The sequence below is a fragment of the Triplophysa dalaica genome, chromosome 16 (genome assembly GCF_015846415.1).
Source record: "Triplophysa dalaica isolate WHDGS20190420 chromosome 16, ASM1584641v1, whole genome shotgun sequence".
NCBI lineage: Eukaryota > Metazoa > Chordata > Actinopteri > Cypriniformes > Nemacheilidae > Triplophysa > Triplophysa dalaica.
Genome location: NC_079557.1, coordinates 4,251,856 through 4,265,096, shown reverse-complemented (window position 1 = coordinate 4,265,096; position 13,241 = coordinate 4,251,856). Strand labels below are relative to the sequence as shown.

Here is a 13,241-nt window from a genome sequence, read left to right as displayed (position 1 = left end):
TCTGGGATGTGGCACAGACCAATGTAATTAAATTTTATATACGCGCCGTGATTTGTAATATAAAGCAGGTCCCCTCGTAATAAATGATCTGTACCCTTCCTCAAAAACCTCCGCAAATTAACCTAAATTATCGGCTTCATACAGAACACAATTTTCTACTCTTACAATCGCGAACTAAAAAAAGATGACACGAAGCCATCTCCAGATCCTAAAGGTTTAAATACTACTTAAATTATTAAAATGCGTTCATAATTTGCACATTTTCGCGTAGGCTAAATGGTTTCATTTGTTACAATTGTAAATTCTCTGTCACTTGTATGACTTGAATGATTTAGTTAAATTCTCATGTAAATTTCATGCGCACCTATTCACTTTCTAAATATCTGCCTCTGGTTTTCCCTCAGTTGTTTTTTTATATGTTTTCCCAATGAATTGTATATTGTTTGCTGAAATACGCACTGATGGCGGGGCACGTTTCATGAGAGTTCTCTTAGACAGCAAAAGCGAGTAAATGAAGGTTGGAGTAATGAAGCAGAAGTGTGAGAGTTTAATTTCTTGTGAATCCTTCATGTGATCTTGTAAATAATGCCATGTGGTGGCTCTGGTGGTGATATGGAGGTGTCTGCGGGTTCTGGAGAGCAAGTGGGGATAAGCTTGGACTTAGAATAAATTACCACCAGTGTTGTTATTTAAAATCAATTTTACACATAAGAAATTTGCAATTCGTTTACACGTCCTTTGACTTCTAAAATCGCTTTATTATATCATCACACCAATTTTTATTGTTGTTAATTCAAAATTTATTGAAGTACATGTGTGGAGTTGGCTGAACAGGTTTGTGATGCTCAGGCCACTCAGGGGTGCGTTTGTGGGGTCCGTCTCCCCCCAGCGTTTCACCCTCTCTTAAGGCCTAGGGGTGAGCGATAGGGCTGCACAGCTGGGGAACACATTTCGATTGACCCTCTCACCGAATCCGTACCCCTACACTGTAAAACCTGGCAAAGTGAATTATGTCGCCTCTGTTTTGTCCAACGGGGAGGTGGGTGGGGGGTGTTTGGTCAGGCTAATGAAGTCCAGACCCCTAGGCTTTGGGTAGAGAAAAATCTTGTCCTTTATGAGAAACTGTCAGAATTGGAAACACCGAAAAGGGCGCATTTTTCTGTATGTGGCATCCCATAATTCCTTGCATGCACGGACTGTAAACAGCAGGATACATTTGTTTTTGTTCAGTTTTAACAATAGGCCTACAGACAATTTTAAGAAACAAAAATGTTGGCCGTTAAGAAGTTACTCCCCAAACGTGCAGACTGCAACTTCCGCTTTACAAGGCATTTCCCATTGCAAAAAATACTAAAACCCAACACTGAATCAAAAGCGAACCTGATTGACGGGACTTGTTCTGTTTCGTCTCTGTTGACGCCTGGACGCAGTAACGTAACAGAGAAACAAGTGTTGGAAAAACAGCTGCCCCATAACATGCTAGCGATTAGCGGCCGGCTGCCGGGCCACCTCGGTAATGACCCCATTAGAAACATACAGGTGACCAGCTAATGATTTCAGCTGTAGGCCACTAACGATTTTAGAAATGACTGTAAGTTTTTTAGAGCAGAGTTGCGAGCGTGTCAGACGGCGAGAGAGGAGGGCAGAAAGGGGTGCTATAATTTGTAGTGTGCGAGGAGGTCTGGCAGGTGCAGTCGGGCTAAAGCTACAGCAAACATCCACAAGCGCAGCACCAATAAAACACACACACATACGACACCAGCTCTCAAAAAGCACTTATGAAGAGCTTTCTGAATCCAACTGAGGGGAGACATGTGACTAGTTCATTGATCAAGGCGTCCAGCTTAGATCAGTTTACAATGACTAATATTCTCGCTCTCTATCTCTTCTTATTTGCCTGTATATAATAACAGAAAAAGAATGTAACACTGTTAAAAAAGCAAGGGTTAAATGATTAGAAAGTAGCAAAAACCGGTTTCCTTAACACCTTGTGCACTTGATACAGTCCTGCAGAAGACACACTTCTCTATTTTATGTCACATGCTCTATTAGAGTGTCCTAATCGCATGAAACGTTCGCCTGTAATTTAGCCGTCCAGCTCGAGGATATAAGGTCTCACCGTGCAATGCTTTACTTGTCTCTGCAATTACAAGCAAATTAGAAATTAGCTGAAAGCATTTAGCACTGGCTGGTTATACACTTTTACGATTAAAGAAGCAGTGTATTGCATTTCCAGCTTGATGCATGGACAGTGCCATTAGCTGTTTAAATATATTTCCCTTTTTTTTTTATTGTTAAAGTTATATTATGATTAAGCCTTAACGGTTATTGTGTGAAAGCCCCATTGTAATGGAATTTGAAAAGCATTTTGACTTTTAAAACAAGACTTTTGCATTCATGCTTGGTGTAATTTATTTTCTAAACAATATTATGAATGACCTTATTATTGTTCTTTGGCCTGATTATCCACACAAAGATGTGGAAGCGTTTCATTAAATGAAAATTAAACCTGTTAAATCTAGAAATCTTAAGAGCGTCGCATGCCTTCTGATACACATGTAGAACATTACGTCGCATTAAAGAAGCCTCAGTTCGCAAGGGTACGTACGTCATGTCATCCTTTTAGTGTCACAGCTGTGGAGCTTTCCACGCTGATGTCTCATAACTAACGACAGCGAGCGATAAACAAACAGGCCTGAATGTGATTAGATGTCTAATCTGCGAGACTCTCCGTCGAGTCTTTCGACTCGGATCTTCTCGCGTCGAGAGCCGCAATCAGTGAATGATGATGGCACATCAGCTCCTCCGACTACACACACATACAGCACTCAACAATTTGGCTTCTGTCCAAGTTCATACGGACTAATAGTTCAGAAAGTCAGTCAGTGCAGGATGGATGGCAAACAGATTATTGTCTTGACAGTGGTGGATTGTTTTGGGGTTTTGTTGAATATTTGTGGTTGCAGTTTAGATTGCATTTAGTTGCATAACTCCGTTAAAAAGCATGAGCTTGTTTAGGAAAGGGATAGTTCACCCCAAAATAAAAACTCTGTCATCATTCGTTCACCCTGATGTCACTCAAAATGTGCATTTGACTCTTTCTTCTGTGGAACAGAAAGCAGATATTTTTAGAAATGTCAGTGTTTTTTTGTCAATACGATGGAAGTCAATTTTTTTTCTCCAAAAATATCTTCTTCAGAGTTCTGCAGAAAGAATGAAAGCCGTACAGGTTTGAAATTACATGAGCAAATGAATAAATTTTCATGTTTGGATGAACTATTCCTTTAAGCAACTTTTGAAAATCAAATAGCAATACTTTTACATCCTTGTATTTATGGCAAATTAGATTTAATCCAACACGTTTCTAATTGATGACAAACTGTCAAAAAAATCCAAAATGATTCAAGAATCTTGGAAGGAACAGCGATAATTCAGGCGTTTTTTGAATAATTTAGTAATTTAGTGAACACAATCAGACAGGGAAGCACATAAAGATGCTCTTCTATGGAGGCTGCATGTAAATGTGTTAGTGTGTGCGCACGCGTGTGTGTGTGAATGTTACAGCGAGCAGACTGTGGCAGGGATGCAGGCAGCTGGTGATGTATGTGCCAGCTTATCGCTGGGAAACGTGACAGACAGGACGTTTGTGTTTGCGTGGCCATAAAAATCACAGAGAAATGACAGGCCTTTCTTTATGCAAAGATCCTCCCCGACACGTTGGCTTTGACTTACAGCCGCACGTTACTGTGCACCGGTGACAAATGCTTCTATTACTCACTGCACTCTGTCATTCCGAGAAGGTTTTTCATGATTTCGTGTCGTAATATCCAATTAGTGTTAAAGAAACAAAGACGCTGAATATCCATAAACTCAATCCGCACATCTGGCCGGGAGCTCTTACTTACGATAACAGGCACGTAAAAATGTGTTTTTATACTTAAGGGGGATCTAAACTGGCCCTTTTGACAATTCACAATGTTGGGGGCAATTAAATCATCGCATACTTGAGTTGTGAAAGACAGGGTTCCAGCAATGACATTGAATTGGGCCCAATGAACAGAGGAAGACCAGGTTACACCACCGCGGGATTTGGGTTTCGAAACAAGCCCGTCGCGACCAGCCATTTCTTACTTTCTCCTCCGCTTTGCATTCTTCTATCCACTAATCCCAATCTGCTGCCTGTGCAGCAATAGTGCTATAGTCCTCAACTCATTAAATCTTATTACACGGCTAATAAGAGCTAACCAAACAACCGCTGCCATGCTGACTGCTCACTGCCGCCTCCCAAAAACACAGCACACGCATGCAGGCCTGAGCAAATGTATGCCACGATAATTGTATCTTTCTGCATAAATTACTCGTCTTCCCCGCACGTAAACACAGAGTATGTGCATATCTTAGTATCCATCGTCTCCAAAATACATGGGTGAGTACGGGAAGCAAATTCTTCTCTCGCATTTAGTTCAGCCTGGAGATAGACTAAAGGTCAATTTAAATGGGAATCCCTTATGTTGCCTAATTCACTGAATGATCCCCCATTGCAGAACTTTGATGAAAGGCGATGCTTTATCGACCAGATCTCAGCCGATCGCGTTCTAGCCCCTTAACCTTTCCAAGAGACCCGATGGTCGAGGAGTAAGATGGAAAAAGTAACGGTGACATGAGAGAATGTGACACGGAGGTATTGAGAGACGGAGAGAGATTTATATTTACTTGTTGGATCAGCATGCTGGCTCAGGGCCAGGGCAGAGATGATTTTTCCGCGTCACATTTGTATAAACAGAGCGCTGCTGTACGCCTCATTAGTTCGATAGTGAGAGAGAGATTCTGTGGCGCTGTAGTTAAAGACTTCCTCTTGTCACAGTCCATCACAGATGTGATTAATGTCAGAGATGTGGGCCGAGTCTGTGATGCCACCCATATGCCACACACAACCTGTGTCTTTCTAATAGAAACCTTCTGGAAAAATAAAACAAGATCAAAACATCCAGCTGGGATTGACTTTAGTCTCTGCATATTTGGGTAGTATTGTAGTGATGTAGTACCATTTTAATGTAATTTTGTAATTTTAAATGTTTGAAAATAGAGGGTGTCTTTCAAATAGATCCAAATAAATATTTGGAGGGGTATGTATTGATCAGAATACCTGGGATTTCTGAGAGTTCAAACATACTAAAGTAATATTTTCTAGAATTAAAACAACATGTTATTTTTATATATAATAAAGTTCATGGGTTTGAATCACAAAGAGTACACATACTGCTAAATGTATACTATGAATGTCTATTTTGGTAACAGAATCTGCCAAATGTGCAAATGTTATATTTTTAGGAGATTTAGAAAATATCAAAATGATTTAGAAAAATCAATCCGACTCTTAAATGTTAAAAATGTAGAGTATGTAGGAACTTTATCTCTGCCCGAACGTTTCTAAGACCATATGGATAGAGAAAGTGCTATCAAATAATATCATAGTCTAAATTATTATATTATGTTTTGTTACGTATATTACGTTTTCAAACTTCACATTTTTCTGTGTCTTAAAATAGGCATAGTTGCTGTGTTTGCCATCAAATGTAAACAATTTTTATTCGGTGTTTTGCAGCTAATGATTTACTGTTATTGAGATGTACATCTGAAGGCATGTCAGTGTACTCGCTCTTCTCTCTCCTCACACACACACACACACACACGCACACACACACACACACACACACACACACACACACACACACACACCTCCTAACTCTTCAATATCTCAGCAGAGCCCAGTGTGTCCTGTGTATTGGCAGTTCCTTCTCCTCTGCATGTTCATTAGCAGATGATTTCAGAGTTAGAGTCTCTGTGCTTAGTATCTATTTCCCTCAAGTGTTCAGACCCTCGAGCTGTGAGGATCTTTGCCTGGGGTTAGTTTTTTCATTTAACATAATTAGACTTTGCTGTATCGCATTAAGCTGGCAGTGTGCAAAGGGGCGCAGACTGGAAACACTGGCTGCCGTTGAATAAAGAGAGAGAGAGAGCTCTTATATTCTGAATAGTCGTCATTATAGAACCCCTTCAGCTTCTTTTCTCAAAGTGGTTTATTGTTAAATCGATTCTAGGAGACCTTATTTATTGATTCAAATTAAAGATTATTTGAATGGTGGTATTTTCACATCCAGAAATTGTTTTGGCATGAACAGGCTTTTTCTGTCAAGATGTCAAACAGTGGGTTTGATGGAGTTAGACCGGCGTGCGAATGTATGTCCATAACACAGCTCTACTGTGTACAGTGTGTGTGTGTTTGTCACCACGATAGCAGTTATTTCAATACGGCCCACCTCTGACTCATTGCTGGAGTGGATATGGCAGCAATCAACATAATTAAAATAATAACACTAACAAGCTTTCCGAGTCGATCGTTTCCTGTGCGTAAAGATCCGTGCCTTTTGAGAGCATGCGGGAACGTTCTCTCTATCTCTCTCTCTCTCTCTCTCTCTCTCTCTCTCTCTCACCCCATCAGAAACATGACGCCTGGCCTCGTAACTGAGCTGATGGGGTAATGGAGAGGAACTCATGATGCAATATGTGTGTGTTAAAGTGTGATGTGTTTTTTCCCTATATGTACGAATGTGTAATTTTGTAGTTCTGTCTTCCTTTGAGAAGGTGATAATTTGTGTTTACATCTGCTTGTGCGTTTGAGGCAATGCAGACACGGATCAGCCTATAAAGAAACATTTTAAATGATTTCTTTCATTTCTCTTTTTCTTTTATCTTTCATTAGAAATACATTGAGAACAAATGGAGACTTTTGCTAAGGTTTCCCACATACCCGGAAGAAACATTTGAGACAAAAATACTTAAAAAAAAAAACGAAACATAACTAACTACAGTTAGATTTTAAGATACAAAACTACAACCTCTAAGCAAAATATTTGTAAATATGTACACCTTTTTACAGTTTTGAAATGTATGCATGTTTTATCAAAAGTGAAGCATTTTCTTGTGAACTGTCTCAAAACAGTTCTTTATGAGATCATCTCCATAATGTTGTTTTTATTTTTAAAGAACCACTTTTGTGTCGTTTTTTTCTTATTGCATTTCTAAGGCATCCGTCAGGCTTAGCACATGCAGCTCTGACCCGTCGGGCTGCAAAGAATCTTCAATGCAAATCAATTACTACCGATAAAGAAGATCATATTTCCCATTAAGGTTGAAGTCATCCCTCTTTAAAAGTCCTCCTCCCCGAACGCCCCTCCCGTCGCTTCTTCTGTGAAAGCTGTTTTTGCCTTCAGTGTAGTAACCTCAACTTCACGAATGAGATTTCACCAGGCTAGGATACAAATGAAGCATTAAGCCCTGTTAATAGCACTTGGGCGGGGTTAGGTTTTATTAATGTTCTATCGGGGGAATATCTCAAACGAGCGGAGACAGAGAGCAGGCTGCTTTCCAAAACACTGCCTCCCCACCCTGAGCTCACCAGATGAACAAATATTTATGTATGAGCATATTTTTGAGATTCAAATGCATCTCGGGCCATCTCATCAGGGTAATGAGTAAATAGCACATGGGCTTAGCAATGACGGGTCCAATTTAGGAGCGTGAACATAACACACTCCTTTATTTTGTGTTTTGGGATGTTTAAACTAAGGTACTTGCTTTGACTTATGGGTGATTTTTCTTTCTTTGAGTATTGATGCAGTTTTAGTTATTTTACCCTAAAGGGATAGTGATCGTCTATGATTTCATTCTTTAGTAGAACACAAGAAGATATTTTGAAGAACGTCGGTAACCAAGCAATATTAACCCCCATTGACTTCTATTTCATAGACACAAAACCCTATTAAAAACTCGGAGCACCTGCAATTTAAACTTTGTTCTCTTAGTTTAGGCCTTCATCTGTCATTTTCCCCTCTCTGCGGCCTTCTGGTGATGTAGGAGATGATCGCTCATATATTTATGGCAGGGGAGCAGACCTGACGGTTTGATTGATAAGTGGACGTGTAGGGTTGGCGTTGAGGTGCGAGCCGCTCCCCGGCTCTCCTTCTCTTGTGCTGCACGAGGTTACTCAGCCTCCCTCCCAGTTCGCCACGCGTTCTAATCGATGCTCATGTGCGAGAGGCAGGTTGGAGCCTTTCTATTGGCTGAACCCCGGGGAGACCCGGCGGAGTGCCGAGCAGGTTTGACTGACAGGTCAGGGAAAGAGGAGCGCAGCGGTTGCCAAGGCGAGCCGTACCCAGTAGCGATTGGCAGACGTGAAGGCAGACGGTGCCTTCTGGGGTCCCCCAGTCTGCGCCAAATTCCAATTGTCGAGGTGGCAGAGCAGAGAAAGAAAGACAAAAGGGTTCATGGCACACACGCAGGGCAGGATCAAACAAGCCAAATATCTCGCTTTGTAACACCTCTTCTTTCCTCTTATCTCGCTTTATAACCCCTTTTACTTCCTGGGTATTTTTTTGTATTGAGGGTAGTGGTTCTGATTGCTTTTGATTTATTTTCATAATATTATTAAACATTTTATAATGAATTTTCAGCTGTATCTACTGCCTTCAGACATATTGTCTACTAACAGTATATAATGTGATATAATTTGTGAAAGTTCATTTAAAACTATTTAAAAGTATTTGCAGTACATTAAATTAATAATTGTTCTCTCTCTTTCTCTCTCAGCGGTGTGGGTTTGGCACGGGCCCATTATGAAAAGCAGCCTCCCTCGAACCTGCGCAAGTCAAACTTCTTCCACTTTGTGCTGGCCCTGTATGACCGGCAGGGACAGCCTGTGGAGATCGAGAGAACCTCCTACATGGACTTTGTGGAAAAGGACAAAGTAAGCACTCTGCCGCTAACAGACACAGCCACACATCACCATGGGATTCTGGGAGGCGCTGCGGTGCAGCATATTGAACTTAGAGAACATGCTAAGAAACAGTCATGTACTTTGGTTTTTTTTTAGCTTTAGTACTTTTAAAAGATCTGATAAATAAAAATGCACAATAGTTCTGGTGAATTTGTAGAACTTTCTTGATACTGTAAACTTCAAATATGAGAAACACTTCAATTTGACATCATCTTTGAGAAGTTGAATTTCAAGTTCCTATGAAATCATGTTTTTGGGGGTTTAATATGAGTTTGTTAGTCAGTTTGTTATTATGAATATCTAAAACATTGACAGAAGAGACAAGCAGTTAAAACTTCTCTCGCTTCCACAAATGTGGATCACCCATTTTTATGACGTTTCTGCACTTCAACTTCTCATCAGATATCAGGCTCTGTATTAATCCAAACTCTGTTTGCTAAAATAGCTTTTGCTATTCTAAATACTCTAAATGTCCCAAACTTCATAGGAAATGACATCAATGCATTGACCAAAGCTGCACATTTCAAGGCACTTCAGTTGACGTTTAATGGTTTTGATTATGATTTGAAAGAAAGAATTAATTAATTTTTCATATAGATTGTCCTTTCATATAGATTTCCCTTTGAAAAAGCATATTTTACTTTTATCTTTAGTTCTGGTGTGTAGTTACAGTGCATATTTGCACCGATTTGCTTGGGTGAACCAGACACACAATCTCACACATCTCATCTGTGATTTTCAGTAGTGGTTGGACCAAAAGCTACATGTAGGGGGCAGCAATGAGACCAAATTTACTCATGATATAGCTCATTACACTACTACATCTGCATCTTATTTTTTCTAGCCATGAGAATTATTGCGTACTATTTATATATAAATATATATATATATATACATATTTTATCATTATATATTTAACCTTTGTAGCATAGTTTTATTTAAAAAAAATCCTGTTTCAATATCTATCAGGATGAACATCTTGGGGTTAAATATTAGCCTCTCCTGCACACTTTCCCAAATAATTTCTATAAAAATTTCCATAATACTGCTGGTTTCAGTTTGGTTTGTAGTCTTCTCGTACCTGCTCGGCCTGCAGCGAGTGTTGAGTATGTCTGAGGGTAGTCCTGATCGCCCCGCGGTGTGTGTGTCGGGGGGTTGTACTCAGTAAAAGGTTACAGAGAACAGCTCCGCCCACGGTCATGTGGGACGGGGTCCAGCTGGCACGGTCAGCGCTCTGTCCTTACTGTCCGATCACCTCCACCATAACCCCTGCCCAGCAGCCCCCCACACGCTCCACTCCACCCTGGGTCACTGCCAAGACGCTACCGCTAAACTTGGCAGCGAGTAGCAGAGAAGACAGAGAGAGACTGACGACAAGCGTGGGCGCGCCGTGTTCTTGCGTCTTATTGGATTGATGTCACATCAGAGTAAAATAACTCACGTGAAGGGTGGACGTGATGTTTCAGTTGGAACCCCACATGGTCGTAGTCTAGATGAAGACAGATTTGAGTGTGTTTGACTGGGATATGTGTACCCGAGCAGGTACCAGGGGATTTCATTGGTGACTTTGAACATGAGTCATAATACTAAATGATATCTGCTTTAATATGATTTGATAGGAAAAGATTTCTGGTTTGAACCACTCGAACCCTTGAGACTGTAGTGGACCAAAATAATCACATTGGTTGAGAAACATTGGTATGAACCAATCCAAACAACAGTGGCCCTCATTGACTTCCATTGCATGGACACAAAACCAATGAAACATTTCTCAAAATATCTTCTTTGCATCTGATGGGATTAAAGGCCATAGCACATTGAGTCCGAGGTTTCATGATGATGTATACGAAATAAATACAACCTCACGTTGTGTCAATCATATTTACACACTGCATCAGATATTTTCAGATAAATTCAGACAGTGTTCGATGTAGGAATCATGTATTGTGACAATCAGAGACACTAAATACGGAAAAATTTTGTTTGTGCAATGACCTTAACACTGAATCTGAACAATGTAGCGCAATGTGTGCACGTGTTTTTTTCTGTTCTTTCTTACATGTTTCTTCTCTCCTTTTGCTTCTCAGGAATACAATGGCGAGAAAACTAACAACGGCATCCACTACAGGTTACAGCTTCTTTACAGCAACGGTAAGAGCCGCGGTGCTCCTTCAAACCCTTTCCATCCTCCATCAATAACAAAGACATATTGTGAGGCAGAGCGGGGCCAACTGTAAACGATATGTAACCACAATCATGTCTCATCACATCTGGAAGACTATTCAAAAGCCCCATCTGTTTATCCTGAGAGGAGTTCATGCTGTTGAACACATTTGCCACCCTTTCACAGATGACGCTCATTCCGCGTTCCTTACACTCGCAGACATACTAAACACTCCCGTTTTAGACTTCAGTTCTTAATTAAACATACAGACGGCTTGCATCAAAAACAGATAATGTAACACTTGTTGTTACTTGATTTTGTTATTGTAAAAATGCAGTAATGATGTTTTTTGGCAGATCGACTATTATTTATGTTAATGTAGTTTTAGTATTATGGATAAGTGAAGAGACGGTTCCAAAGCAACAACAGAAACGAACGCAAAGAATATAGAGTCCTTGCAGATTATTTATAATAACTAGCAAAATAAATAACACGAAAATGACATTAGTTAGTACGTCTAGCCAGTACTATTTTGGATAACAGTAGAACCGACGTTACTTAAAACTAAAAACTAAATGCGACAAAATTACATGACCCATTCAACAAATCTTTTATTTAATAAAATTAATATACAATAAAATTCAACAAATTGTTAATTTATTACAATTATTATACAGTAATATATTACTCCTAATTAATATTGATATAAATGAAAGGAAATACAAATAGTTATATTGTTAGCCACTAGCCAGAACGATCAACAAACACAGACCGGTGCGCCCGATGAAACCGTCTACACTAGCATATAGATTTCCCTCAAAATACTTTGCTAAACTCAGTATTGATTTTATATCGGTGTTGAAGCATAAAATGTTTGTGTATAGCTTTTTCATTAATAAAAGTTAATGTCAAGTGTTACTATTGTCACAGTGCTAAGTGGAGCCATCACAAACATCTGTAGCAAAAACAAAACAACAATGCTACCAGATTTGTAGATCTGTTGTAGATGTAGGTTCCCTGTTTTCTTGTAGCACACAGGCAATAAGGAATGAGAAAACAGGGCTCTCGCGCTTTAAGGCGAGATGATCATAAATAATAGAAAAACTGAGGCGAGTTTGTTTTTGCTAAGAGGCGTTAGCGGAACAGCTCAGTCAGCATGACACGCATAACAGAATGCGCGTAAACGTACTGTAGGGAAAAGAATAATAAAACAAATTAATTTCCGAGACTTTCCGTATGAAACAAGCCTTTTTATGTTGACTTTAAATTGAATTGGATGTTGCGTGTGGTAGTGGCTTTCTGTTATGTGTTATGTCCTTAAAGAGGGTTTTAATTTAAACATGCATTAAATTGCAGTTGTATTTGTGGTGAAAAATGGCACATTAGCTATTTTATGTTGGAAACAAGCTGGATTTTACTATGTGTTTGCATATGTGGATGCATAATGATGTATTTTCTTTACATCTGCAGGTATCAGAACAGAACAGGATCTGTACGTTCGATTAATCGACTCAATGACTAAACAGGTGAGTGTGAATTAAATCAACAGTCGATTATTTTGTCCATTTTGATTTCGTCAAACATCTTTACGGATTGTGGTAGATCTTAATTTCTCCCGTCAAAACCATTTAAAACATGCCTAATTTAGCACCTACGTTGTTAGTTTCATCACATCATGGACCAGACTTCAACCCCCCCCAGTGTCCGTATGTTCTATACTTCTCCAGCCCAGCAGGTCCCACTGTCACCGCATGTCAGCCTGTCTCAGATCAATATGGCAACCAGTTCCTCAACAAAGCATCAACCCCGGAGACCAATCAATAGGTCTTAATGTAGCTGCAGAGCCGACACACTGGAGACAATAATCCTCCCAACAACATAAAAAGGGCTGTAGCTGTGCGCACCCGTAAAGTCCTTCCCCTCCCGCTCACACGCGCAGGCTTTACATATGTGCATCAATGGCAAAGCTGCATATTTGGATCGAATCAAGATCTGCAAGGGTTCCTTCTCCAGTTAGACTTCTTGGGCTCGAAACGGAATATTTTTCTAACGTTCATTTATGAAATGGTTACATTCTAATTTATTCCATGTAAGGTGAGATGATCAAAGTAACAAGAAAGACTCCTGGAGTTCATGTAAGACCGTATCGCTGGAGTCGTGTTTGGAGATGAGGGATGGGGCGGCTACTTTGGCGCCACCAATGTGAATCAAGAACGATCGTATATAAATATCGACCTGCTT

At 40.0% G+C, this 13,241-nt stretch overlaps 1 protein-coding gene across 8 annotated transcripts in view; it reads left to right on the top strand.

Moving 5' to 3' along the window:
- The window catches only part of LOC130438108 (transcription factor COE3), a 96,457-nt gene that overhangs the window by 9,842 nt on the left and 73,374 nt on the right, over positions 1 to 13,241 (top strand). For all 8 annotated transcript variants that reach the window (XM_056769897.1, XM_056769904.1, XM_056769902.1 and 5 more), the window contains 3 exons: positions 8,650 to 8,806; positions 10,924 to 10,987; positions 12,471 to 12,526. In XM_056769897.1, coding sequence (XP_056625875.1) covers positions 8,650 to 8,806; positions 10,924 to 10,987; positions 12,471 to 12,526 — 277 coding nt within the window. The remainder of the gene's footprint in view (positions 1 to 8,649; positions 8,807 to 10,923; positions 10,988 to 12,470; positions 12,527 to 13,241) is intronic.